General features: G+C 45.1%; 1 protein-coding gene across 1 annotated transcript in view; it reads left to right on the forward strand.

Annotated features, from left to right (window-relative positions):
• The first annotated feature begins 802 nt into the window (after nucleotides 1-802).
• WNT3A (Wnt family member 3A) overlaps nucleotides 803-27,006 on the forward strand; it is a 99,385-nt gene continuing 73,181 nt past the window's right edge. The window contains exon 1 of the mRNA XM_059478372.1: nucleotides 803-873. Within this exon, the coding sequence (XP_059334355.1) occupies nucleotides 803-873 (71 nt within the window). The remainder of the gene's footprint in view (nucleotides 874-27,006) is intronic.

Genomic DNA, 27,006 nt, shown 5'->3' on the forward strand with positions numbered 1-27,006 from the left:
CGGTCCCCGTGAGGAAATGGAGCTTTGAGAAGAAGAAGAAGACAGAATGGCAAGAAGGAGAAAATTGAGAAAATACTAATTTTTAAAAGAAGAAGAAGAGAAAAAAAAAAAAAACAACAACCTTTCACACTTTTTTTTTTTTTTTTTTTTTTTTTTTTTTTTTTTTTTTTTTTGCATTTTAGTAGCTTCGACCCAGGGAGTGAAATCCGGGCAGGTTGTTATAGCTACCCAAATCCACAGGGGTCCCCCCTGTCTATTTAAACCCCCTAAATCTTCCTTCCCCTTTTTAAAACTACATTTTATCCCTTGGCTTGTGGGCCAACGTGCCCCCTAATGAGTATTAAAACACTATCTCCTCGCAATTAGCTCATTCCTGACTTCACGCTCCTGATTGACAGAACAAGCCAAAGCATCAGAATTCTCCCTTTGGCAATAAGTGCTGATTGGGTCCTTTTTAAGAGAGCTACTTCAAACTTTTTTTTTTTCTTCTTCTTCTTTTTTTTTTTTTTTTTTTTTTTTTTAATATTTGCCTTCAGTGTCTTGGCTGAGAGAAGAGTTTTTTAACCTCTCGGAGATTTTTTTTTTTTCCTTGAGAGTAGTAGAAGGAAGCAAGAGAGGATTTACCTGGTCGGATTGAGTTCACTTCATTTGACTTTTTTTTTTTTTTTTCCTTGGTTTAAATTATTGTGCATTACTATTATTATTATTAAAATAATCATCCTGCCTCAGAAGAAAGGAAGATTTTTGGCAACTCTGGTTAACAAAAAAAAAAAAAAAAAAAAAGAAAGACAACTTTTCATCAATGGCCTCTTTTGGATATTTCCTGTTTCTTTGTGGGTTGAGTCAGGCTCTGTCAAGTTACCCAATCTGGTGGTAAGTTTTTATTCTTCTTCTTTTTTTTTTTTTTTTCGCTCATTTTCATTTATTTTTTTCCCCTCCTCTGCTTTCTCTGCAACCCCTGCGCTTAAAGATGACTTGAAATTCTCCTTTCGTTGCCACTCAGCTAAAGAGGTGGGATTGTTCCAGCGCCAGCAAGTTCTTAGAACCTGCATTTCACCTCTTTTATTTATGCATTCACTTTGTTTATTTTGACTGGGTTATACCTGATCTCTCCTTCTCCTACTGTAAAAGAGAGAGAGCGAGAGGGAGCGATCGGAAAGTTTTTATTTTTTTTTTCCCCTCTCTGAGCGCTTTGATCCTCTCCTGTGAAGAACAAAAGGCGCTGCCTGAATTAAAGAGATAATGATAGAAGTTGACATGAGCATTTCAAGGTGATTTCGAGCTAGTCAGGTGGAAGGAGAGGGGGGAAAGCGGCAAAACTTTTGGGTGCCTTTTATTTGCTTTTATTTGCTTTTATTTGCTTTTATTTGCCCCCCCCCCCCCCCTCCTTTCGCGTTAAGGAATATTGAGGGGAAAATTAAAAAAAAAAAAAAAAAAAAAAAAAAAGAAAAATAGGGGTGGGGAAGGGGAAGAAAAAGGAGGTGAAGCTGCACAAGCCGGGCTGGGGGAAGGCGCAGCAAAGTCGGGGCTGGGGGAGACAAAATCGGCGCAAAATCCGCGCAGAATCCGCGCAAAACCCGCGCGCCCGCAGCGCGGGGATGCGCACCTCGTTTTTGGGGGGGGTTTCGCCGCTTTTCCTCCTTTTTCCCCTCGCTCTGCACCCTACGCCTTTAAGAGAAAAATCTCGCTCGCTCCCCCACGAAAAGCAAATGGTGCTGGGCAAGGCATGTAGGCGCACGATCGGCTCTAATTACCCGCGCAGCTAATTGCGCTCGCTCGGGGAAGCCCTAACGCAGGGAGGCTCCGCGGGCTCAGCCGGGGGGCTCCCAAACACCCCCCTTAAAAAACAACAACCAAAAAGTCATCCCCGTGCTGTTATTAATTTTTTAATTGATTTTTTAATTAATTAACCCGTGCTCCCCCCCGTCCGCGGGTGCGGGATGCGCGGTCCCCCCCTTGTCCGGCGGTGCAGAGGTGAGAGGGTGGTGAAGGCAGCAGCCTCTGCAACTATTTCAGGTATGTCTGAAAGCAGGGAATTCGTTGGGATGGGAGGAAAAAAAAAAAGAAAAGAAAAAAAAAAAAAAGAGGGAAAAAAAAAAAGCAGCAATAAAATGCAAATGTGCGCTTGGGAAGACAGGCAGAGCGAGAGGAGAGAGAGAGCACCTGGACGGGAGTCATTAAAAAGCAATCTTTTATTGCCAGCCACCATCTAACTTATAATTAGAAACTCTGCTCGCATTCCTGATTGGAGAAGGAAACGCATTCCTCTAATACCGACATAAATATTCGCTTGTCACCCGGCGGTCCCGGCCCCCCTTGTCCCCCTGTGTCCCCCGTGTCCCCTCGGTCCACGGAGCTGCGGGAAATCGGTAAAAGATGGGAAAATGCTGCGGGCATGGGGCAGGAGGTGCCACCCGAGCGGGGCATCCCCAGGTGCGACAGCAGCGGTGACACCGCGGGCTCTGTGGCTTTTCCCCGGTGACACCGCGGGCTCTGTGGCTTTTCCCCGGTGACACCGCGGGCTCCGGGGTGGCTTCTCCCCCCCGAACCTCCCCGGTGCTCTCAGACGGTTCTTTCGCAAGGCCAAACCCCCCTCGGGCCATGGAAATGCAAAGCGGGGCTGGATTGGGCTGGGGGAGTCGCGGGAGAGGCCCGGAGCTGCTGCATTGGCTGCCCAAATTCCCCTCGCCCTCCCAAACCTTTCCCTCTTCATTTATCCCCAACCTTTCCCTCTTCATTCATCCCCAACCTTTCCCTCTTTATTCATCCCCAAACCTTTCCCTCTTCATTTATCCCCAACCTTTCCCTCTTCATTTATCCCCAAACCTTTCCCTCTTTATTCATCCCCAACCTTTCCCTCTTTATTCATCCCCAAACCCTTCCCTCTTCATTTATCCCCAAACCTTTCCCTCTTTATTCATCCCCAACCTTTCCCTCTTTATTCATCCCCAAACCTTTCCCTCTTTATTTATCCCCAACCTTTCCCTCTTCATTTATCCCCAACCTTTCCCTCTTTATTCATCCCCAACATTTCCCTCTTCATTTATCCCCAACCTTTCCCTCTTTATTCATCCCCAACCTTTCCCTCTTCATTTATCCCCAAACCTTTCCCTCTTCATTTATCCCCAAACCTTTCCCTCTTTATTCATCCCCAACATTTCCCTCTTCATTTATCCCCAACCTTTCCCTCTTTATTCATCCCCAACATTTCCCTCTTCATTTATCCCCAAACCTTTCCCTCTTTATTCATCCCCAAGTGAGATATGAGCCCTGGGGATGTGGGGTTTGGGGTCTGCAAGGTGGCCCAGGATGCACATCCCAAATTCCTTCTCTGCCAGGCCAGGTCCCAAATTCACCAAAATCCACCCTGCTGCTTGATTTGATTTTCATTTCATTTCATTGTGTCCCGCTCCTCCTTCTGTTTTGTTGTTGTTGTTGTTGTTGTTTTCCTCTTTTTTATTTTTTGGAAGAGAGAATCAGGAATTTTTAAGTCTGGTCACATCCCACCCCAAGCATCTCCCTTCTATCAGCTCACAGTGATTTTGGGTGTTTAGAGCGGAAAATCTGTCATTTACCAGCCCCAAATTGTGCCACTCTCCCCACTAAATCTAATTAAAGCTTCAGCTCATCCTGTGGATATTTACACTTGGAGAAAATCTCTGCAAAAAGCAATGGCTGAGAAATGATATTTTCCTGCGAGTTTTGCTAAATTGTTGCCCCAAAATGTAAATTTCTCATGGGGATCAGGTGTTGTAAGCTCTGTCTGCCCTCTCAGAACTCATTTTTAGGCTGAGCTGCTCAATTTGCTGCTCCCAGCACGGCACAGGGCACCTGTTGGAGCCAGACCCAGCAGATTCCCACATTCCTGGGAGCTTTTGGGAAAAGCTCAGTGGAGAAAAAAGGAAAAGATCCCTCCCTGATGATACTGGGGGTGGGAGGGGAGGCTCTGTGAGTTCCTTAAAAAATAAAAAAATCAGCAAATAATTCATTTATAAACTGGGATAAAAGAAGCTTTGGAAATAATGGTTTAACAATAATCCAAGGAGAGGGGTTGGTTGCTGTTGGGATTGATGTTTTGGGGTTTTTTGTGCCTCGGGAACCCCACAGGACCTTCCCCAGAGCAGTGCAGCACTGAGCCGCTCAACCTAGAGCAGCAACAGGCTCTCCCACACCCAGGGGCCAGATTAACTGCAAAAATCAGATGGTTTTCGGGTTTTGCTGCTTTTTTTTTTTTTTTAAAGTTAGTGCTGTTCATTTTTTGGTCTGTTAAAAAAAAAAAAAAAAAGAGAGAGAATATTAAAAAAAAGAGATTGCGATGGGGGAAGGAAGGTTGAGGGAATTTTGAAGCAAAATTCCTGGGTGAGGGAGGATTAAATGTAACCTGTTCCCTGTCCTGGGGGGAGTCACAGGAGCAGCATGAGCAGAATTTAAACTTTTTCCTGTTGGTTTGCACTGGCTTGACTGACTCCACATGGAATTGGGGGGCTAAAACCCTTTAATTTTATTTATTTTATTTATCAATCTGTGCTAAGTGGCCTGACTTGGCCTGAACACAGCCAGTGGGCAGAAATTATTCAGAAGGGGGGGAAAAAAAATCCATAAAAATTAACACAGAGCTTCCATGCTGGGAATTTTATCCTCCTGCAGCCCAGGATGCTGCTCCTGGGGGAGGTCATCCCAGAATTTTGCTTCAGAATTCCCTCAACCTTCCTTCACTCATTCCAATCTCTTTTTTTTTAATTATTAATTTTTTTTTAACAAATCAAAAAATGAACAGCACTAGCTTAAAAGAAAGCAAAAAAAAAAGACAAAAAGGCTCTCTGGGCTGAGCTGGAAGTACAGGGAGAGCCCTTTGGTGTAGGAAAAAGTAACTGGCATCATTTCTGCTGGGTGTGAGGCAGCTTGGGGATGTGTGGGGTTAAATTCTGTGCCTGGAGAGGGATGGGAAGAGGAGTTCCAGTGGAACAAGAGGACGGGGATGTGTGTGCAGACATTTCCCTGCTGTGGCTTTGCTCTCATTCCTCAGCACACCCACGGATTTCCTCATCCCTGCAGGATGTGATGTGCTGCAGGATCCCCTTTCTGAGGGCTGGGGAGAGGGATCCAGCAGCTCTTTCCTCTGTGGTTTTTTTTGCAATTCGGGAGTTGTGAGGTCGAGGGGGCCCTGCCAACAGCAGGGACATCATCCAGCAATGCTCAGTGCAGCTCCTGAGCCTGTCCCTGCTCTGTGGTGTGCAAACCCAGGGCACTGGGAATATTTCTGTGTCTGCTCTGGGCTGCCCTGACCCCCAGGGCAGCACTGACTCTGACCCTCATCCATGGGGAAAGTTTCCCAGACTTCAAGACAGACTGGAATCCACCAAAGTGTGCAACAGATTCTAGAGAGCAGTGTAGAGAGCAGTCACTTGGTGAGAAATTGAGGGTTTTGGGGTTTTTAGTGTGTTGTGGATGGCAGCAAGATGGAGGGCACAGGGTGTCATCCTGGGTTTCTTCTTCATGCTGCTTCTTCCTCCTTCTCCATGGGTTTGGGTGGCATTTTGTAATTGGGCAGAAAAGTCCCCATTGCAGCTCTGTGGGATCAGTTATTGGGTTAAAAGGGAAAATAATCCAGGTGTCAGTTCTTAATCACAGAATCACAGAATTTCTAGGCTGGAAGAGACCTTTAAGATCATTGAGTCCAACCCATGTTCTAACACCTCAACTAGATCATGGCACCAAGTGCCACATCCAGTCTTTTTTTAAACACGTCGAGGGATGGTGACTCCACCACCTCCCTGGGTAGATGATTCCAGTGTTTGACCACTCTTTCTGTGAAAAACTTCCTCTGTAATTCTAGCCTGTATCTCCCTTGGCGCAGCTTGATACTTAATGGGATAGTTTAGTCTGAAAAGGCCTTGGAACAAGAGATTGTTGGCCATTTTGTGCCTTCTCATGAAAAGCTGCTGAACTCCCAGCAGCGAGACTGTTTTACTGATAAGAAATAATAAACACCTGAGTGTGAACATGAAATAACATCTCAAGTGCCTTCAGTCCAGACCCAGAGAAACCCACACCTGGAACCACCACACTGTGGCATCCCCACAGCAGCAGCAGGGCAGGGATGAGCTCCTTCCTGGTGCTCTCTGTTCTTTTCTGGGGTTTGTCCCCCTCAAGGAAGGTCAACAGCTCCTGTTTTAAAGTGAGAGAAACCCAATCCTGGTCTGCAGAACCAATCCAGCCCTGCTTGCCTTGGGGTGATCATCCCTGGGAGGTCACCTGAGGGCCAGCCCAGCTCCTGCTGCCATCTCTGGGGCTCCCAGGTGTGAATTGCATCTCCCCACTCCTCTGCTCCATTGGCTGGGGTGAGGTGCTGGAATTCACCTGTGTCTCCTCCCCTGCTGCAGCAGGTCGTGGGGAGATGTTAAAATCCATCAGGGTATGTGGTCATTTGGGCTGAGTTAGGGACAGGACCTCTCAGTTGGTTTTGATGATGGAAAAAAAAAAAATTATTTATTTTTCTTGTCTTCTACATAGGCAGGAAGGTTGAGCTCAGCTCACACCTTCACTGCGTGGTTCAGAAGGTCACAAAACCCTTAGTTAAAGACTTTTTAAGGAGTTATTGACCAATAAACCACTGCCAACAAGGATATTTCTTCTTTTGATCCAATCTTTAAATATTTCATCTTATGTACCCATGCTACAGTGTAAGCTTTCTTAGCCACTCATGTCATGACATACAAACCTACAAAAACTTCTTGTTACCTTTGTAACTACATTTATTTTTTTCTGTATCTTAAACTCTAAAACTCTAAACTTTCTTCTACTTAGTTTAACATGTCTCTAAACTTTCTTCTACTAAGCTGAAAGTGTCTCTGCTTTTAACTATAACTCCACATTCTCACTTCTAGCACCTCAGTTTGGGAGCCTTTTCCAAGGTCTCAGATCAAATCCTGGGTTTCATTCTAAGCTTTGCCTGCCAGGCCCAAAGTTCTGAGAGCTCCCTGCATTTTGGATTCCAACAAGTGGAGCAGTGCAATTGCTCTGCATCCACCTCTGTGCCAAACCTTGGAGTTGCATTTTGTACCTGTATTATCGCCATGACAGCAGGATCTCAGCCAGCCCTGTTTCTCCAGGCAGAGATTAATCACAGAGTGATGGTTTAGGCCCCTCTCAGACACCAGTTGGGATTTGGGATGGGTGCTTTGCACCCAAGCACCAGTGGGGTACAAGGAAAAGGGTCCAGGGATATTTCTGTGCAGATTTGAGTGGTAAAAACCAGTTCTTGTCCATGCTGTGTGCAAAGGGAAAGGGAAATAATTTCCCATCTCCATTTTTCTGGTGAGACTGAAGAAACGAACTCTGGTGGTGTTTGTGTTCTTCCTGGCATGGTCCAGTTCTGTTGAGATTAATAACTGAACCAGGATCACACCAGGAGGTTTTTTCTCAGCAGGAACTGAAAGTTTTGTAAAGTTTTAGCAAGAAGTCCCTGTTTGGAACATGGGGAGGGCTGGGATTTCCCCAGAGAGCCCAGTGTGTGCTATAGAAAATCCCAAATCCCTCATCTGCTCAGCTTTCAGACTCATTTTATCAAATTGTGTTGTTCTGCTACGTATTAATTGATTTTTCCTTTCCATTTTAAGAGGACTTTATTAGAGAAATTAACCTGAAAACCAGCAACTTAATATTCAAAGCATTGGCTGAAGGAATTGCATCCAATAAAAAGCCTTTCCTAACTCAGATAAAGAAAAGTGAATCCTTTTTCTCCCCAGATATTTCCAGGTAACCCTGGAAGTGGAACCTGTCCTTTGCAGACATTTGAACACCTCTGAGAGTTCTCTATGGAAAGGTTTTGAGTGCTTGGAATAGTTTGGGTTGGAGGGAACTGTTAAAGGTCATCTGGTCCTGCAGTGAGCGGAGACATCTTCAAGCAGGGTAGCTGGAGCTGAGGGATGGGAATCATACTAATTTCTGTTGGCCAAAAAAAGACTTTTTGACCATTCCTTCTAAAAGATTAAGGCTGGAGGAGCCTTGATTTTTACTCTGGTGTCTCCTAGAGAGGGAAATCAAGGATTTCTGATTGATTCTGAGAATCAAGGCTTGCTGATTGCAGCAGGGGAAGTCAGGCTGACTCCCTGGTGTCTCCATCCCAACCCTGCAGGATCCCTTTCCTGCTTCCATCCTAATTCCCTCCTACCCAGCTCCAGCCATGCAGCAACAATGCTGCTCCTGCAGGCCCTGCATCAATCCCTGCACCACTGGTGCTCAGCATGGGCACAGGAGGAGGGGATTATTCCACCTCAGACCTCATGAGGAGCAGATGTTTTTCCTTTGCATGCACAGGAGTGTTGTATTTGTGGGGTGCCCCATGGCAGGGAGGAATGATGGATCTGACTCCATGTTCTCAGAAGGCTCATTTATTATTTTATGATGCTATATTATATTAAAGAATGGAAAACTATAATACTATCTATGTATGTATATATATAAAATATAATATATATTATATACATATTATAAATATATAGAATATATATTATTTTATATATATATGATATATAAAATACTATAATATGCTATATATTACAGTATATATAATATACTATATATATTAGTATACAGTATACTAGTATATATAATATACAATATATAATATAGTATATATATTATATACTATATATAATATAGTATATATAGTACATATAATATACTATACACAATGCTATATATACTATACCATAGTATATATAGCATTGTATATATAATATATAGCTATATAATATAGCTATATACCATAGTTATATATAGCTATATTATATAGTTATATACCATAGTTATATATAGCTATATAATATAGCTATATACCATAGTATATAGCTATATTATATTAAAGAATACTATACTATAATACTATTTATCATATAGAAATATAATACATATAAAATGTTATATATATTATAGATATAAAGATATATTATATATATAATATATGTTTATATATACTATATTATATATATATACTACTATAATATGCTATATATTTAATACTCTAATATGCTATAATACTATAATACTATAATAAACTATACTAAAGAATACAGAAAAGATACTCAATGCTAAAAAGATAATAATGAAAACTCGTGACTCTCCAGAGTTCTGACACAGCTTGGCCCTGATTGGCCAAAGAGTGAAAACAACTCACAGCAGAATCCAATGGAACAATCACCTGTGGGTAAACACTCTCCAAACACATTCCAAAGGAGCACAACACAGGAGAAGCAAATGAGATAAGAATTATTTTCCTTTTTCTCTGAGGCTTCTCAACTTCCCAGGAGAAAAATCCTGGCTGCAAAGGGATTTTTCCAGAGAATGTGAATGCCACATGGGAGGGCAGGAAAATCCCACTGGGACGAGCAGGGGCTGTCCCTGGGCTGTGCCCTTGCTCTGGATTCCTCAAGTGCTGATTCAAAGGGCCCAGCTGCATTTCAAAGGGCTTTGTTGGGCTAATGACAGCACCCAGCACCAGGGGAATCCTGCAAGCTCTGAACCAGGATGAGCCCCTGGGAGCAGCACACCTGGGGGTGACAGCCTCGTCCTACAGCAGGGATGGAAAGGTCCCACCCCATCCACAGGGAAATTCCCTTCCCAGAGCAGTGCTGGAGTCATGCTGGTTCCTAAAGAAGTCCCTGTGGGGATGAACAGTGTGGCTGCAAAAAGAGGAGGAGGATGAGGGAGGTCTGGAGATGGTGGATGGGAAGGCGAAGGCTCTGAAGAGGCACCCACGTTGTTCTGGTGGTGTGGAGCTCTGTGATTTCTGCCCAGACAGTTTAAACTCGGGTTAAACCCACTGGAATATGGGGAAAACAGCCTCAAGCTGCACCAAGGGAAATACAGGTTGGATAGCAGGAAAAAGTTTTTACAGAAAGAGTGATAAAGTTGTGGAATGGCTGCCCGGGGAGGTGGTGCAGTCCCCATCCCTGGGTGTGTTTAACAAAGCCTGGATGTGGCACTGGGTGCCAGGGTTCGGTTGAGCTGTTGGGGCTGGGTTGGACTCGATGGCCTTGAAGGTCTCTTCCAACCTGGTCGTTCTGGGGATTCTGTGATTCTGTGACAGGAAGGGGCTTTAATGGCAGGGCAGAAGCACTGGTCTTTAGAAGCACTTCAATGGCAGAGCACACAGGTCTCCTCCCCGTGCCCAGCCAGGGCTGCAGCAGGAGTGTCCCCATTCCAAAAGGTCTCTCTGAACCCATCTCTGCTTTGCTGTCACCACCCAGAGACAGAGCCTGGATGGTTCAGTGGGGTTTAACCCTGGAACTGAAGGAGCACCCAGGCAGGAGTCTTCCCATGGGGAATCCATCAAAGCTTTGCTGGATCAGGTCTGGGGTTGGTCTTGCAGAAAAACCACTCATGAAAATGTCCATGCCAGCTGTTTCCATCCATCCTGTGCCATCCATTCTCTTTTCCCTTTTGTCCCTTTAAAAAGGACAGGATTTAACTCCTGTTGGCTTAGCACACCCTCTAAAAATCCATCAGTTCACTCCAAATTCTCCAGGAGCTCCCAAAAGCCGAGGGGAGGAAGGAGAGCTGATGCATTAACTGCCTTGTTCTCAGCTCCTAACATAGGGCACGGCTTTAAAGGCAGCCTGGGAGCCAGGGGAGGCTGTTCTGCATCACAAAGGTGCTGTTTGTCCCTCTTCCTGGTTTGTCACCTGCATATTCACAGCCCCCTTCCCATCTGGGTGCTGCTGCTGCTGCCCAGAGGGAGCTTTGCATTTGTAGAGACTGGGCTATCAAAGGAGCTCCAGGTGCCTTTGGTCTCCTCCTCAGCACAGTTTCTGACCTGGTGTCAAACCACTCAGTAATTCTTCCATGGATTCAGTGATAATTATTAGCTGGGATGCTCTTGCCCTTTCCCAAGGTGGATATTCCTTCATGCTGTGAAATTCTTTTCTCCTTTTGCACCTTTGCACTCTCAGGTTTTGCCAGCAAAGTCACATCAGAGTACGTGGTTGGTTCCCTTCTCCATCACCAGCACTGCAAGGGGTTCCAGCTGTCTGGGAGGGTCATTTCTCCTCTCCCATGGGGTTCTGCAGGCTCAAAGTGGGTTGGAGAAGGGTCAGGGAGTGCCTCAGCTCTTCCTCAAGCTCAGACCCTCACATTTCCAGCCTGTCCTGGGGTTCATCACAGGTTTGGGAGATTTCCTGGTCTCCAGGCACCATTCCCACTGTTCCCAGTTTAAACAGGCCTCCCTGGAATGGCACAGATGGGCATGGCCAGGTTCCCACCAGGAGCCCATGCCAGGTTGAAGGGCTGGGTGACATCCTGGGCATCGCCAGAGGCCTGGCAGGGGTTGCACACAATCCATTAGTGACCTGCTCTGTCCTTGGCAGCAGCTGGAGACATCCCAGAGCATCTCAGCATCGCTCCATGTCCATCTGCAGGCAAAACTTCAGGTGGAATTCACTTTATCCACCCCATGGCTGCAATTCCCATCCAAGCCAGGGGCTCCTGGCTCCTTTCTTTGAGGAGAACTGGGCACTTTCTCCTGGTGCAATTCCTGTCTCAGGTGTTTGATGGAGCCTGGCTGGTGAAACCCCGTCTGCCAGCTTGATTGAGGAGACCAGCTCAGAGGCACCTCCACCAACATCATCCAAATTTGCTCAGAATATACCCAAAAGTCTTTGCATACTTGCCCGTTTCCTAATTGTTAAAATCTGTCATTCCTGCTGCCAGGCATAAATTCACATAGATGAAACCAAGTAATTAACTTTTTATCCATCATTTCTCTGTATTTTATAATCTCTTCAGTGCTCATTGATGTATTGGAATGGGTGCAGGAACATTCATGACATCCAGGTTGGTTCTGAAAACCTCCAGACCACCCCTCTCCTCTGGAAATTCATCTTTTGTCCTGTCTCAGCCCAGCTGCTAAAAGCCTCAGCAGCTTCCTCTGTAAAATATTGAGGCTCTCAATATTTTGGGGTTTTTGAGGGTTTTGCCACTTCCTCTGTAAAATATTTACTCCAGGACACTCCAGGGAACAAATGCATCCTCCTCGTGCTCTTGGGCACATCCAGAGTCCCCCAGTCACACGCACAAGTCATTACCTCCAGATTGTGATAGAACTTTATCTCAAAACTTCTTAAGGAGAGATTTGAAGTGATTTCCCTGTCCTGACAGTTATCTTGGCAAAGGGACACAGCCACAGATGTTTGTGCATTTCAAGAATTCCTCTGACTTTGCTTTGCTCTCAGTTCACTGAAATCAAACCCTTTCCACCTTTTCCCAGTCCATGCCTCTTAATTTCCCTTTCCAGGTTTGTGTTTCTGCTGGAAGATGCAGTTTTATAGCAAAAAATTGTGCACACCCATCTTTCCAGGGCAGCCAGCTTTATCCAACAGAATTCCCACCAGGGAGAAAAGCCAGAGCCCATCTCTGCTGCAGCTGAGCCTGGGAGACAAATCCAAATTTCTCTGAGCAGAGCAGGAGCTCCTTGTGCCTCCAGAGGGGTGCACCTTGTCCAATAGAGATATTTCTAAAGTCTAATAGAGATATTTCCAATATCTAACAGAGATATTTCCATTGTATAATAGAGATGTTTCTAATATCTAATAGAGATATTTCCATTGTATAATAGAGATGTTTCTAATATCTAATAGAGATATTCCCAATGTCTAGTAGAGATATTTCCGATATCTACTGGAGATATTTCCAACATCTTAATAGAGATATTTCTAATATCTAATAGAGATATTTCAATGTCTAACAGATATATTTCCAATGTCTAATAGAGATATTTACAATATCTAATAGAGATATTTCTAGTGTCTAACAGATATATTTTCAATGTCTAATAGAAATATTTCCAATGTCTAATAGAGATATTTCTAATAGAGATATTTCCAATGTCTGACAGAGATATTTCCAATGTCTGACAGAGATAGTTCCAATGTTTAATAGAGATATTTCCAATGTTTAATAGAGGGGTGGGAAGCAGGAATGGAGGTCCTTGAACACTTGCCAAGCTTTCTATTCAGTCTGTCCCTCTGCCCCTAGGAGAACAACAATGGGGCCCGTTGCTAGCCAGGGCTGTGACAGAAAAAAGCTCTAAATCCTCATCAGGCTGAGGGACACGAGGGAAATTCCCTTTTTTTCCCCTGAGCCTGCTGTAGCTGGGAAGAAATGGGACAGTCTGGACAGGGAGGAGTCCATCCAAAACCCCCTGAATGTCAGGAGAATCCCACTGGGCATCAGAGAAGATGCACAAAATTTACTGGGAGACACAAAAATCTAGTTAATGCATTTTTTTGGGGAGATCTATGATTTGTTTCTGTCCCTCCTGGAGGGAGGTTCTTCCTGAATATTTTGCAGTGAAGTTTCCTTCAGAGTTAGTGGTGAGAGATGGGATCCAGCTCATCTGACACCTGTCAGACATTTGCTTTGGGGTGAGGTGAGTCCCATCCCATCCCAGATTCCCAACCATTGCCTGGAAGAGGATTCTGGATGACTGGGACAAAGATATCTCCCTTTAGACAGGTCAGGTTTGGCTTTGAAACACTCCTAAAATCAGGAGCATCTGGGCATTTTATGTTCTACATAGACATATGGAATGCTGAAAGGGGATGTTTCCATTGGAGGACCCTTCAATGTGAATCTTTAGTGACCAAATTCCCTTTAAAAAACTCTTCACTTGAAGTCCTGGTGTTGCTTTCCACAGGTGTAGAGGAACTGAGCAAAAATTCCATCTTTCAGAAGGGTTTTTGAAGGGAATTTTTGTGAACTTGCATCTGGGCATTTTATGTTCTATACAGACACGTGGAATGCTGAAAGGGGATATTTCCATTGGGAGACTCTTCAATGTGAATCTTTAGTGACAAAATCACCTTTAAAAATGTCTCCACTTAAAGTCTGGTGTTGCTTTCCACAGATGTAGAGGAATTGAGCAAAAAATCCATCTCTCAGAAGGGTTTTTGAAGGGAATTCTTGTGAATTTGCATCCGGGCATTTTATATTCTACACAGACATGGGGAATGGTGAAAAAAGATATTTCCGTTGAAGGACCCTTCAAGAGATATTTCCATTGGGGGACCCTTCAATGTGAATCTTTAGTGACCAAATTCCCTTTAAAAACTCTTCACTTGAAGTCCAGGTGTTGCTTTCCACAGGTGTGGAAGAACTGTGCAAAAGTCCCATCTCTCTGAAGTGTTTTTGAAGGGAATTCTTGTGAACTTGCATCTGGGCATTTTATATTCTACACAGACACGTGCAGTGCTGAAAAGAGGTATTTCCATTGGAGCACCCTTCAATGTGAATCTTTAGTGACCAAATTCCCTTTAAAAAACTCTTCACTTGAAGTCTTGGAGTTGCTTTCCACAGGTGTAAAGGAATTGAGCAAAAATTCCATCTTTCAGAAGGGTTTTTGAAGGCAATTCTTGTGAACTTTCAATTTCTGGGAGCAGCCATGGAGATGAATTTGCTGTGGAAGAAGCTGCATTAGCGATCCAGACCAGGAGGGCTGGGAACCATCCCAAATCCTGATCCCATGGATTTGGGGTGGTGAGGAGCCATCCTGAAGGCTCTGAGGGCAGGGCCCTTCTGTGGATCCCAGAATCCCAGAGTGGTTTGGGTTGGAAGGGACTTGGAGCCCATCCATGGGCAGGGACACCTCCCACCATCCCAGGTGCTTCAGAGCCCCATCCACCCTTCTGATGTGTTCTATTATTTTTTATCGATGTATTCTATGATTTTCCCACAGTGAAGGATTCGGGGGCTGGGAAGCTCAGCCCAGCCCATCCCCTTTCCCAAACTGTGCTGATTTTTTAATCTCTACAGAAAGGACCTGGCAGCTCAATCTCCAGGCCCTGAGAGCTGCTGTGCTGCAGCATTAGCAGGGCTGTGGTTGGGTCATCCCAAGAGGCTGGGTGGGAAGTTTGGGGCTGCTTGGGCAAATAATTTGTGCTTTATACCTCAGATTTATCAATGGCATTGCTGCAGAGTGATCAATTAGCTGATTTTATTGAGCTGCCCCTTGCCAGTGGGGTGCAGTGACTGCTCCATGAACACCCTCAGCTCATCCTGAGCCTGAGGAAAAGTGGATGAGCTCTGTCGCTTTTTTTTAAGTGCTTATTTCCTCTCATGGCTGAGCTATTTTTATTGCTCTCTAATTTTTGTTTTAATTTTTTTTTATTCTTACAGTATGAGTATTTCTTATTCTTACAGTATGAGTATTTTTATTCTTAGAGTATGAATGTTTCTTACAGTGAAATATGGTTGGAGATTGTCCAAATCTGAAGTAGTTGCTCTGGGAGTTTTCCATAAAAACATATTGGCTAAAGGTCATGCTGTGCCATTGTATTGATTTTGTGTGGGGTGTTGATTTTGAGCTTGCACAAAACCAGGGTGAATTGAAGAAAACCATAAGCAGAACAAGGAGTTATTCTGTGGGCACTGAAACTGGTGAGTTGCTAGAGGTTTTCAGGCAGGTGTGAAAATTATGGTCTCTGCTCAAGGAGATGGGATATTGATGGAATATGAGGAAGGATGCCTTACAGATTGCTGACACCTCTAAAACCTCTGACACCTCTTGCTGGTGTCATATGTGGTAACAGTTCAGATATTTAGACAAAGAATAGGGGGCTCTTTCTGTCATTTTTTGGCCACATATCTTCATTATTTTTATGTGTTTTCTCAGCTCTCAAAGTTGCAGGATCGGTCAGTATGAGTCCTGCTTTATCTAAAATGCATCTGTTCTGCACACAAGGAGGCTGTAGGGGAGGTTGAAGGAGTATCTCTCACAGACAGAACAGGCTTTAAGCAGCACAGATTTGGCTGTCTAACTCTCAGACACCTTGGGTTAGCTGAGCTCCATCCCACTGTGGGTTTGCAAAAATAGGTGTAACCACATCTCTACCACCGTTAAATCCAGAAATCGCCTCATCCATCCTCACGTGCTCCAGGCTGGATTAAATCTGCCTCAGTCAGAATTGCGGAGAAGTCCTGGATGTGAGGGCTCAGCTCACTCTGAGTCACTGCTAACAGGAATATCATCTTCGGAAGGAAGGAGCTCAGTGCATCACTGCTTTTTGCTAGCAGGATGGCTCATGGATGTGAGTGGATTGATTGCAAAACCTCGGAGTCACTCGCAGGAGAGCACTGGTAGAAAATTGGGCACTGGGTTTGGCCTGGGTGAGTGCACGGCCCAGACAGATGGGGCAAACAGCCCGGTTGAAAGGGAATAGATAAGGCCCATTAGCAGAAGATCGGGGATCAGACAGGGCAGTGCTAATTCCGTGGCCACCGAAACCCTTGGTGTGAGTTGCCCACAGGCAATTGGGAAGTCTGTGATCCCGAGGAGGAGCATCGAGTCCGTTTGTCCTGCTGACTCATCTGTAGTCTGGTCTGCTGGTGAATGAGAGGGTCAAGCCCAGCCTAACAGAGGCTGTTCCCAGCACAGCTTCCTAACAGAGTCACAAAACCTGCAATTGGCCAGAAAATCTCCGAATTTTCTGGAGAAAATTCTCCAAAATAATTATCTTTTCTCCAAAAATTCTGGAGAAAATTCTCTGTTCTCCAAACAGAGAAACTAATTCACAATTTGTCCTGCTGACTCATGTGTAGTCTGGTTTCCTGGTGGATGAGAGGGTCAAGCCCAGCCTAACAGAGGCTGTTCCCAGCGCAGCTTCCTAACAGAGTCACAAAAACTGCAATTGGCCAGAAAATCTCCGAATTTTCTGGAGAAAATTCCCCCAAAAAATTATCTTTTCTCCAAAAATTCTGGAGAAAATTCTCTGTTCTCCAAACAGAGAAACTAATTCAGAATTTGTCCTGCTGACTCATGTGTAGTCTGGTTTCCTGGTGGATGAGAGGGTCAAGCCCAGCCTAACAGAGGCTGTTCCCAGCACAGCCTCCTAACAGAGCCACTAGATCTGCAATTGGCCAGAAAAATCTCCAAATTCTAACAGAGAAACTAATTCAGGATTTGTGTAGGCTGTATAGGCTTTATTGTGTATATTGTTGTATTTTTGTATTGTATTTGTATAGACTTTAAATTTACAGCCATGGATGCCTTGGTGGTGGCTCCTGTTGCCCCTGCACTGGCACTCAGAATGAATTGAGGAATTCTGTCCTGCAGACAGGCTCCAGAATGGGGCAGACCAGGCTCTTGTTGGATTCTGGCATGCAAGGGCCCATTTTGGCAACGCCAGAGAGCAGGGCAACCTGCAAAACCTTGACTATCCAATATCTTTGTGATTTACCAGGGGACAAGGCAATTCAGGAGCTAAAACACATCCTCGGCAGCTCTGGCCATATTTCTTCTCAAGCCTCAACAATTATCTGGGTGTCCTGGTGAGAGGAGAATCAGAAAATGAGAGTTTGCTACAGGAACAGCTGCTCATGTCCCAACCCAAGGGACAGTGTGGGCTCACTGAGCAGAGCCAGGAGGAGAAGCTGGGCCAGACTCACCTTTGAGTCACTGTTTAAAAAAAAAACAGCAATTTTTGGGTGAGGATAAGAGCCAGGACAGGGTTTTTGAAGGGAATTCTTGTGAACTTGCATCTGGGCATTTTATGTTCTACATGGACATGTGGAGTGCTTAAAAGAGATATTTCCATTGGGGGACCCTTCAATGTGAATCTTTAGTGACCAAATCACCTTTAAAAAACTCTTCACTTGAAGTTCCACAGGCGTAGAAGAGCAAAAATCCCATTTCTCAGAAGGGCTTTTGGAAGGGAATTCTTGTTTCAGGGTAGATTCACCTTGGCAGAGAGCACCCTCCAACCCAGCCATGGTTCTGATCCCAAAATCCCTTCAGCTGGACTCACCAGCCCCTGCTGCCCTCTGAGCCTCACGTTTTCATGGTTCTGCTGACCTTGCTGATAAGATCTGCACAGATTTATTCATGCCCTTGTGCTGTCTGCTCCTGGAATTCCCAGACTGTTTCTGTTCCTGTGGATGAGGAAGAATTGGGTTTATCTCCAATTTCCTTGATCTTAGAGATATCAGGAAAGACATCTTTGGAGCCAGGAGAACACAGTGGCATCAATGTAATGGAGGAGTGAGGGAAGTGATGTGAACTCTGAACTGGCTAAACTCCAGGTCTCTGCACAGGTTTTAAATCTGTCTGGGTCCTAAGTTAGGCATGAACTCAGCCTTGGGCATTACTGTGCTGAGTTAGATTTTATTATTAGGAAAATAATAATTCTTTCTTAGGAAAGAATAGACAGAGACATCTCGGGTGTAATTTGTGTAATTTTCAGCCACGTTGACCCTTTTTTTGTGAAATTCAGGTCTTTGCAATGTGTTTTTTATGCAGTAAAAGCTGTAATTGCTTGTGCAAAGGGCTCCTTCAGGCCGCGGAGAGGGATCCAGGCTGGGGGCAAGGAGGGGCTCATGGAAAGGTTTCAGATCCACTTCTGCCCTAATCCATCTCTCAGAACTGGTTTCTACATGATCCCAGGCTTGAGCAATCCTGCTGCCTCTTTGTCCCCATAATGACATTTAAACCTCTTGGCCCCGCGAGCTTCATTTGGCAGAGGTTCTGAGAAACGTTAAATATCCACAAATCTCACCAAAATGGGCAGTGAAATGGGGTAGAAATGTGAGCAGTGTCCTGCCAGGGGCTGGAGGGTGTGAGGATATGTGTGTGTGTGCGCATCCATGCTCCCTGGACATCCAAAATCCAGACAGAGCAGTCAGTGCTCACCAGTTTCAGTGCCCATAGAATAATTCCTTGTTCTGTTTTTTTGTTTTCTTCAATTCACCTTGTTTCACAGAATTACAGACCACAGGATGGTTTGTGTTGGAAGGGACATTTGAGGTCACCCAGCTCCAGCCCCCTGTGATGGGCAGGGATGTCATTCACTGCTTCAGGTGCCTCAGGGCCCCATCCAGCCTGGCCTTGGACACTTCCAGGGGTGGAGCATCCACAAGCTGATCCAGTGCTTCACCACCCTTTGAGTAAAGAACTTCCTCCTAACATCTCATTTCAATCTCTTCTCATTTAGTTAAAACTGGTTTTGTTGTCCAATCCCTGTCTGCCCACATAAAAAATCCCTCCTCCTCTTTTTTTTATAACCCCCCTTTAGTTACTGTAAGGCCACAATGAGATATTCCTAGTTCTCCAGGATGAACAATCTTTATAGGATGGTTGCTCCAGCCCTCTGATCATCAGAGAGTTCCTTTCCCTTTCCCTTTCCCTTTCCCTTTCCCTTTCCCTTTCCCTTTCCCTTTCCCTTTCCCTTTCCCTTTCCCTTTCCCTTTCCCTTTCCCTTTCCCTTTCCCTTTCCCTTTCCCTTTCCCTTTCCCTTTCCCTTTCCCTTCCCCTTTCCCTTTCCCTTTCCCTTTCCCTTTCCCTTTCCTTCCCTCCATCCTTCCTGAGATGTGATTTATGAGAAGAATGGGCCATGCCAGGAATCTCCTCACTGCTCTGCGTGGCTGAGGAAGGGATGAAGAGAAGGAAGGGATGAAGAGGAGGAACCTCCTCATCAGGTTTAAGGAGAGTGAAGGACTCCCATGCTTTGGAGGTCCGTGGTTCCCAGTCACAGTTGTGTGCCACTCGCTTCTTCCCTGGTGGATCGGTGCTGACAGCTCCCAGTGATGTGTCCTAGAAAAGTCCAGAAGGTTGAACCTCTTCTGTGAGAGTTCTGTGGGGAGAAAATGCATTTATTTTGAAGGAAGGTGGTCAAATGTATAAATATGATTATATGTATGTGCATAGATAGGTAGATCACATATCCCTCTTCTTAGCTTTGCCTTCTGCTTCAAAGGCAGTTGGAAGTCATGGAAAATCTTCCTTTGACTGTAACAAACTCTGGGACAGCCTATTTGTCTCATGCCTTAGACTCTGAGATCCTTCAGGATCCTACAAGTTGCTTCATTCCTTGATTCTGGGCCAGGAAAGTTCTGCTTTGGAGCAATTCCTTTGTCTCGTGTCTTAAGACTTTGAGCTCCTTTAGGTCCTGATCCTTCCAGTTGCTTCAACCTTTGATTCTGGGCCAGGAAAGTGCCATGTTTGCTTTGTGTTTATCCTTAAATACCGGAGCATTTCTGTTCATTTTCTGTTCATTTTGGGCACCGGGCTGGGTTGCAGGGGTTGAGGTGAAGCCTGGGAGCAGGGAGAGTTTTCCTGTGCTGGGCTGATGCACAGCAGGTTATTATCCCTGCTATCAGGGACACACAGAGTAATAATATATGGAAATTACAGGCATATCTGAGTCCCATCTCCCCTATCCCAGTGCAGGGCAGAGAAGGAGCCCAGTTAAGGCTTGTACATATCTGACAACGTGCAGCAAAACTTGGCTTGGAGCTGGATGGGGTTTTGGGGCATGCAAAGGCAGAATTGCAGAGCTTTGGTATCCTCCAGAGCTCACAAAATCCATTTGTGCACCCAGGTCTCAGCTGGGATGGGAGCTGGGAGCTCCACAGGCTCCTGGCTGAATCCTCAGCATTGGCCAAGCCTCAGTCCACGTGAATAATTGATTTGGTTGTTCTGGGGAATGGCATAATCCATTGGCAAGGGTGTGCTGCTGAGATTTGGGAAGCTTGGGCTCAAAACCCTGCTGGGATGGAGCAGAGGAAGCTGGTGAAGCTCATTTTCCCATCCCATGGGCTGGTGCCATAACCACGGAGTTGCTGACTCTGAGTAAAAAGGAACATTGCGTCCTCCACCATCACTGGATGGGGTTTTCGGGCATGCAAAGGCAGAATTGCAGAGCTTTGGTATCCTCCTCATAAAATCCATCTGTGCACCCAGCTCTCAGCTGGGATGGGAGCTCCACAGGCTCCTGGCTGAATCCTCAGCGTTGGCCAAGCCTCAATCCATGTGAATAATTGATTTGGTTGTTCTGGGGAATGGCATAATCCATTGGCAAGGGTGTGCTGCTGAGATTTGGGAAGTTTGGGCTCAAAACCCTGCTGGGAAGGAGCAGAGGAAGCTGGTGAAGCTCATTTTCCCATCCCATGGGCTGGTGCCATAACCACGGAGTTGCTGACTCTGAGCATTAAGGGGACATTGCGTCCTCCACCTTCACTTTGGGAATGGCACCTTAGGGGATGGGCACCTGAACAAATTACCAGGAGGTAAGGTAGGGTGTGAACTCATCAGATGCCAGTTTTTCTGTGGTAACTGCCCGTGTGAATGCTCTTTCCCTGCAATAAACACGAGGTGGTTCATATTCACCAGGGGGGAAGAACGTTCACATGGCTGTTCACATGGCTCACACCCTGGTTTGACTCCCAGTAACTTGGGCCTGTGCCTCTAACCTCAGCACCCTTGAGAAGCCATCCCAAAAAAAAAAAAAAGGAAAAAAAAAAAAGAAAAATCCAACTCCTCTGCTTTACATAAACCACAAATTTTGCCATTTCTTCATTTCAAATTGCAATTATTTCGGTTCATCCCTGGTTTGCCAGAAAGGATTTGCTGAGATTGACTCCACTGCTCCTGTTCTGGCAGGAAACTTGAGGTCATTGAGGTCCTGGTGGCCAGGGCCAGCCAACAAGGGCAGATAATCTACAGACACCACAGCAGCTTTGGTTGCCTCATAGTCAGAGACCTTCTGGGCACTGACAGAATATTAATAATCCCTGTTTCTCACAGCCAGCTCCCAAGCCCTGAAGAGTTTTAAACATGTGGAGATATGAATTCAGGCACATAAAAAGCTCTTTAGCCAGTGGAGAAGGGTGGTGTGGTTGTGGGATTAGCAGTGCTCCCAGGTTGTCGTGAGGTCACCAGGTGTTTTCCAAGAGCTTTCCATAGATCTGGGAAATGTCACCAAGTGTTCTGAGGGAAAGACCTGGATTTTCTGAAGGAAAGGCCTTGGAACAGTGGTCTGTGAGTCTTCCAGTGCTGCACAGATAGAAACCTATCCTGAGAGCAGACACAGCAGAACTGTGCATGAGCCTGAGGCTGAGCAAAAGAAAATGTCTTTTAAATATTCCAAGAACTGGATTGAATGTTCCAGTCAAATAAAAATACCCACCAAACCCACAACCCACTTTCTTATGGGCTGGGACTTTGTCTCATGATGATCCCAAGGGCTGACTCAAGTTATCTGAGGCATCTCCTTTCAGGTGAGATGGGGAAGATGGAATTCATCCTCCAGGAAGCCTTGCACCCAATGGGGACAGCTCTGGTTTGAAAGTGGGGTTTCCTCAGGATGTCCAAGCACTCCTTGAGTCTCCAAGCACTCCAGGAGTGGTATCTCTGCTCTGTTGGGTGACAGAACCTCCCCTAAGAGACCTCTGGACCAAATCCACTTAATTTTAGCCGTGTAATGCTCAACTATCTGAGCCAACCATCTTAGATAGTTGGGCACCCTCTGAGGGCGATTCATCCTTCCTGAGATTGGGATCTCTCGAGTGGATGTGGTGAATCACTGTCTGGAGTTGCCTATCTCTCTCTATCCACTCCAGAAACAGCCCAAACACCTCCCTTTTAGACAGGTAAAGTGGGGAGGGATGACTGGGTGCCTGAGCACCCCACAAATGTCATTGATGTGATGCCAGTTGGTGTCTGGGAGGTTTTTATCCCTATTTTAAGAGAGGCTGGTGAGAAGCCTGAGGTGTTTGTCAGGTCCTTGACCTTCCTTGCTGATTTTGCCTGGAGAAAACAGGTTAAAGACCAAAATCTTCTTCTTCTTCAAACTCTTCTTGTTTTAACACAGTGTTTTTCAATATATTTTTCCAGGCAATATTTACAGTTATTGCAAAAAATTCTGGATTGTTGTAGATAATAACAAAGAGTATTTTGGCACTTTCATTTCTGGGCTTAAAGTGACATCTGGCTAATGCGGACCAGAATAAGATTCTTGCAAGGAAATGATGTTCCATGAAAATCCTGTGCAGGCACTTATATTTTTTCTCTAGAGGAGCTGGTTCTGGCCATTCTAGGGAAGGATTGCTGACCTCAGGTCTGGAAAATCACATTTTTCTTCAGGACTGGACCATTGTTACCAGCCCAGCATAACCATTTGTGGCTGTGATGGGTGCAGCCAAGACCTTGTAGAGAAAACAGAAGCAATTTTTCATCACTGCACCCTTGAGAGGGCAGCTCATGCTTTGTGACTGGCCAATGGCTGGGTAGAGCTTTCACAGAGCTTTGGAGAAATATTGAGTTCCTGACAGTGTTTGTTAACTGCAGAAATAATAGAAACATAGAAGGGGTTTAATTGGAAGAAAGGGTTTAACTGGAAGGGACTTTGAAAATCATCTCATTCCACCCTCCTGCCATGGCCAGGGACCTTCCATGATCCCAGATTGCTCCAGACCTTTCCAAGCTGGCCTTGGACATTTCCATGTATGGGGCAGCCACAGTTTCTCTGGGCAACCTCACAGCCAAGAATTTCTTCCTAATATCTCATCTAAATCTCCTCTCTTTTAGTTTAAAACCAACCTGAGATTTGATTTAAAAACCTCTCCCCTGAACTCACTATTGAATATTTTTTGTGTGTGTCTATGGCTCAGGAGGATGAGACTCATCATGGCAAGTTTTTGTCATCCAAAATGAAACCTCTGGTCCATAATCTCCATGTAGAACCCTTTTTTAGGGACTAACTCCCCCAGAGGGCAATTCCACCCACCTATTCCAGCCATCTATCTTAGGACAGAGCAAGCTGATCTTCTGTGGCCCTGATGATTCTGTTACAAGGTCAGAGAGGGTTTGGGTGATGCCATTAACTGAATTCCTAACTTCAAGGTGTTCCAGGAGATTAGATGAACTCCATTGAACATTGGTTTCTGCCATGAGCATGTGTGAAATTCCAGTCGTGGTGAATCCAGAGGAGGTTTTTTTGTTCAGTATCTATTGAAGTCCTGCAGCCTTCAGAGCCTGTTTAAAGCTGGAATGGTGTGAACTGGCACAGCTCCATAGCCTGGAGGATGGGGACAGCAGGTGACAAATGTCACACTAACGATGTTACAGCTCAGAGGTGAACCCTCAGCTCCTTTGTGGCTGGGGAAGCTGCAGGAGCTGCTGCCTGCACAGAGTCAGGGCTTGAGAAGTCTGCTAGTACCTACACGTCCTCCCAAAATCTGAATTGTGCTAATCCTCCAGCAACCCTGACTCCAGGGAACTTTCTAACCGCGCTCTGGAAGCTTCCTTCTTGCCCTGCTCTGCTGCAAACCTCCCCAGTGAGAAAGCCTCTGTCTGCAGACTGATTTCATAAGAGCAAGCCTGGGTGTTTCATCAGGCTTTTGGGGATGTGTGCTCGGAGGAGCTGACCTGGAAATAGGGAGGTTTCCCCAGAAAACCCTAAGCAAATGAAGCAAATCCTAAGCAACTGAGGGATATCATCACATCTGGTTTCCAGTGACCTCCAGAGCTCCATGGCAACTTGGTTTTATGGTGATTTCCCCATTCTTACCTTTATGCCAAAAGTGATTACAATTGAGTTTCTAAGTTAGTGCAAAGTTTCAGCTCTGCAAAATTTAAACAGAATTTTCCTAATTTTTCTCTAGTTGAAACATCCATCTGCTTTCCTGTAGCTCCACAATGTCTGAACACCTTTCCCTTTGCTTTGCTGTTCTTTGCATCATGTTTCCCCTAGGATTTAAGAAAATCTTTCATTTGTTGGTGCAGTCCAATCCATGCCTTGTTTAGAAAGTCAGAGCAAAAGGTGGGAGCAGCAAGCTCAACTCTTTAGCATAAAACAGGTCCATATTTCCAGGGCTTTCTTATAAATACTGACAGCTTGATCCCACAGGTGACTGGGGTCTCCTGCAGCCCTGAATGGATGAGGTTTAATCACCAAATATTCTGTGTACAGTGAATTTAGTAAAGGGCAAATTAGCCCTGCTGGAAATTTTTGTATCCATCCATCCATCCATCCATCCATCCATCCATCCATCCATCCATCCATCCATCTATCCATCCATCCATCCATCCATCCATCATCCATCCATCATCCATCCATCCATCCATCCATCCATCCATCCATCCATCCATCCCTGTGTTTGTCTCAGTCTGTGAACTGAGTCCCATCCCAGGAAATTCCAGCATTAGTGACTGATAATTTGACCCATCTGAAAGTGGATCTGAGATGTAAAGGTCTGTGGGCTCATTTTTTAGGATTGCAATGAGGATTCCACCACATTTTTCCCCTGTTGGGGAAATAGTTGAGCTGAAATGCATTTTTGGGAAGAACTATGGGTTGAGATCAGGAAGATGTCAACAGGTTGGGAGAATCCATCCTTTTTCTTGAGGGATTTGGCCACACTTCGGGTCTGCTTCTGAGCTGAGTCTGGTTTCAGTGAACTGGTTCCCATTTCCCTTCCAAACTGGAAAAAATGCTTTGTATAACCCGAGTATCTGGTTGGGAGTTTGTCATTTCAAGTGTACTTGGAGCAGGTAATTCCAGCAGCGTCCAATGGCCCCTCTGGACCACTGGAGGTCTGGAATGAAGCGTTCTGTGCTCTGTCCCAGGCTGGTGAGGTGAGCAGGACCCTGCTCATGGTCACAGTGCTGCTGATCACACCTGTCTTGGGAGCTGAGAGCAGAGGTGGGATGGGAGAGTAAAACTTTTGGTGTCTACCTTGAAAGTTGTCTCTTCTAACAGTAATGAGGTTGAGTTTGTGACTTAGATCTAACTGGACTATCATGGCACCCATGACTTTGGTGACATTCATTTGTTGTTTCCTGCCTCAGAAGCAAAAGTCCTATTTAGGACCTATTTAGTCCTATTTACTATTATTATTATTATTATTATTATTATTATTATTATTATTAGTCCTTTTTATTCAACTTAGCTGAATAAAAAACTGATTTATTTGTGAGAAATAGATGCTTTTTTACTGTTTTCTACTTGGCATGGCTCTGTTGTAAGGGATGCTGGGTGCTCTGGTGAAACAAATCTGCTGCTCTTTGATACAAGAATCTTTAATGTTTTAAGCTGGAGAAAATTAAGGACGTTCAGGGTTTTTTTATTGTTACCACTGTTAGATTTGTACAAAGTGGAAAAAATTAAGGAATATAAGGGTTTTTTTTTATTTTTACCAGTTAGATTTGTACAAAGTGGAGGGCTTTGGAGCAATACTGAAGTCCACCTTGTCGTGGCACCTCCCAGCACGGAGGGGCACCTCTGTGACCTCTCCCTCTCCTCAAATACAACTTTTAGTCAGTTTTGTACTGCCCGAGGCCTCGGGAGAAATTAGAATCCAGGTCTCAGGGTTTGCCTGCGTGTGGAAGTCCCAGCAAATTAAAGTCCTGATCGAGTTTCTGCAGTGCAGCAAGTTACCACACATCAGCTGACCCCTGGTACCTGTCTGTGTGCTCACTAGCCTGCAGCTAGTGAGGTAATTAGAGTTTGCTTACCCACAATAAAAAAGGGTTAATTTAAATCACATTCGCCAGCATTTGCTGTAGGCTAGAGATTCGCATGTGTAGGATTGCTGTGGGTCAGCTAGCACCAGGCAGTAATTTGAGCTGCTCTCTTGCTTGACCATGAGATTGAGCCCTAAGTGGGATTTGTTGTGGTGTCTGAGCAGTGATTCCTTCAGGATGTGCTCCAGGACATCCACGCTCAGACTTCTGCAGCAGAGACATCTCTTCCTGTCTCCTCTGTGGTCGATAAGGAGGAGAAATGGGTGATTGTAGTGAGACATGATTCTTACCCTAAAGAACTTTAAAAAAAAATAGAGTGAAAACACCTTGAACTGTGCCCTTAAATGGTGTTTGTTCATTCTCTTAACTGCTGAGAGGGAAAGCTGGATGGCTGTCTCCGATGGAGACCACTCCATGCCTCCTGGAGGTCATCAGCTGGGTGACAATGGACAAATGGATGACAAATGGACCTCCCATTACGATTTTATCAATCAGTTTTGTCACACATGATGAGGATCTTGTGCCATCCAAGGACCTGCCTCTCAGAAGGCCTCATGTCTTCCAGAGATCCCATGTCAGACCTGCTGATATCTCAGAATCTGTGGCCTAAATCTGGAGCAGCTTTCAAAGGAGAATTGCTGACTTTGAGGCATTCTGATGCAGATTATTCAATTGCTGCTGCCTGTTTGTGTTTCAGGGTTTGTGAGGGACAGGTA

The sequence above is a fragment of the Ammospiza nelsoni genome, chromosome 1 (genome assembly GCF_027579445.1).
Source record: "Ammospiza nelsoni isolate bAmmNel1 chromosome 1, bAmmNel1.pri, whole genome shotgun sequence".
NCBI classification, from domain to species: domain Eukaryota; kingdom Metazoa; phylum Chordata; class Aves; order Passeriformes; family Passerellidae; genus Ammospiza; species Ammospiza nelsoni.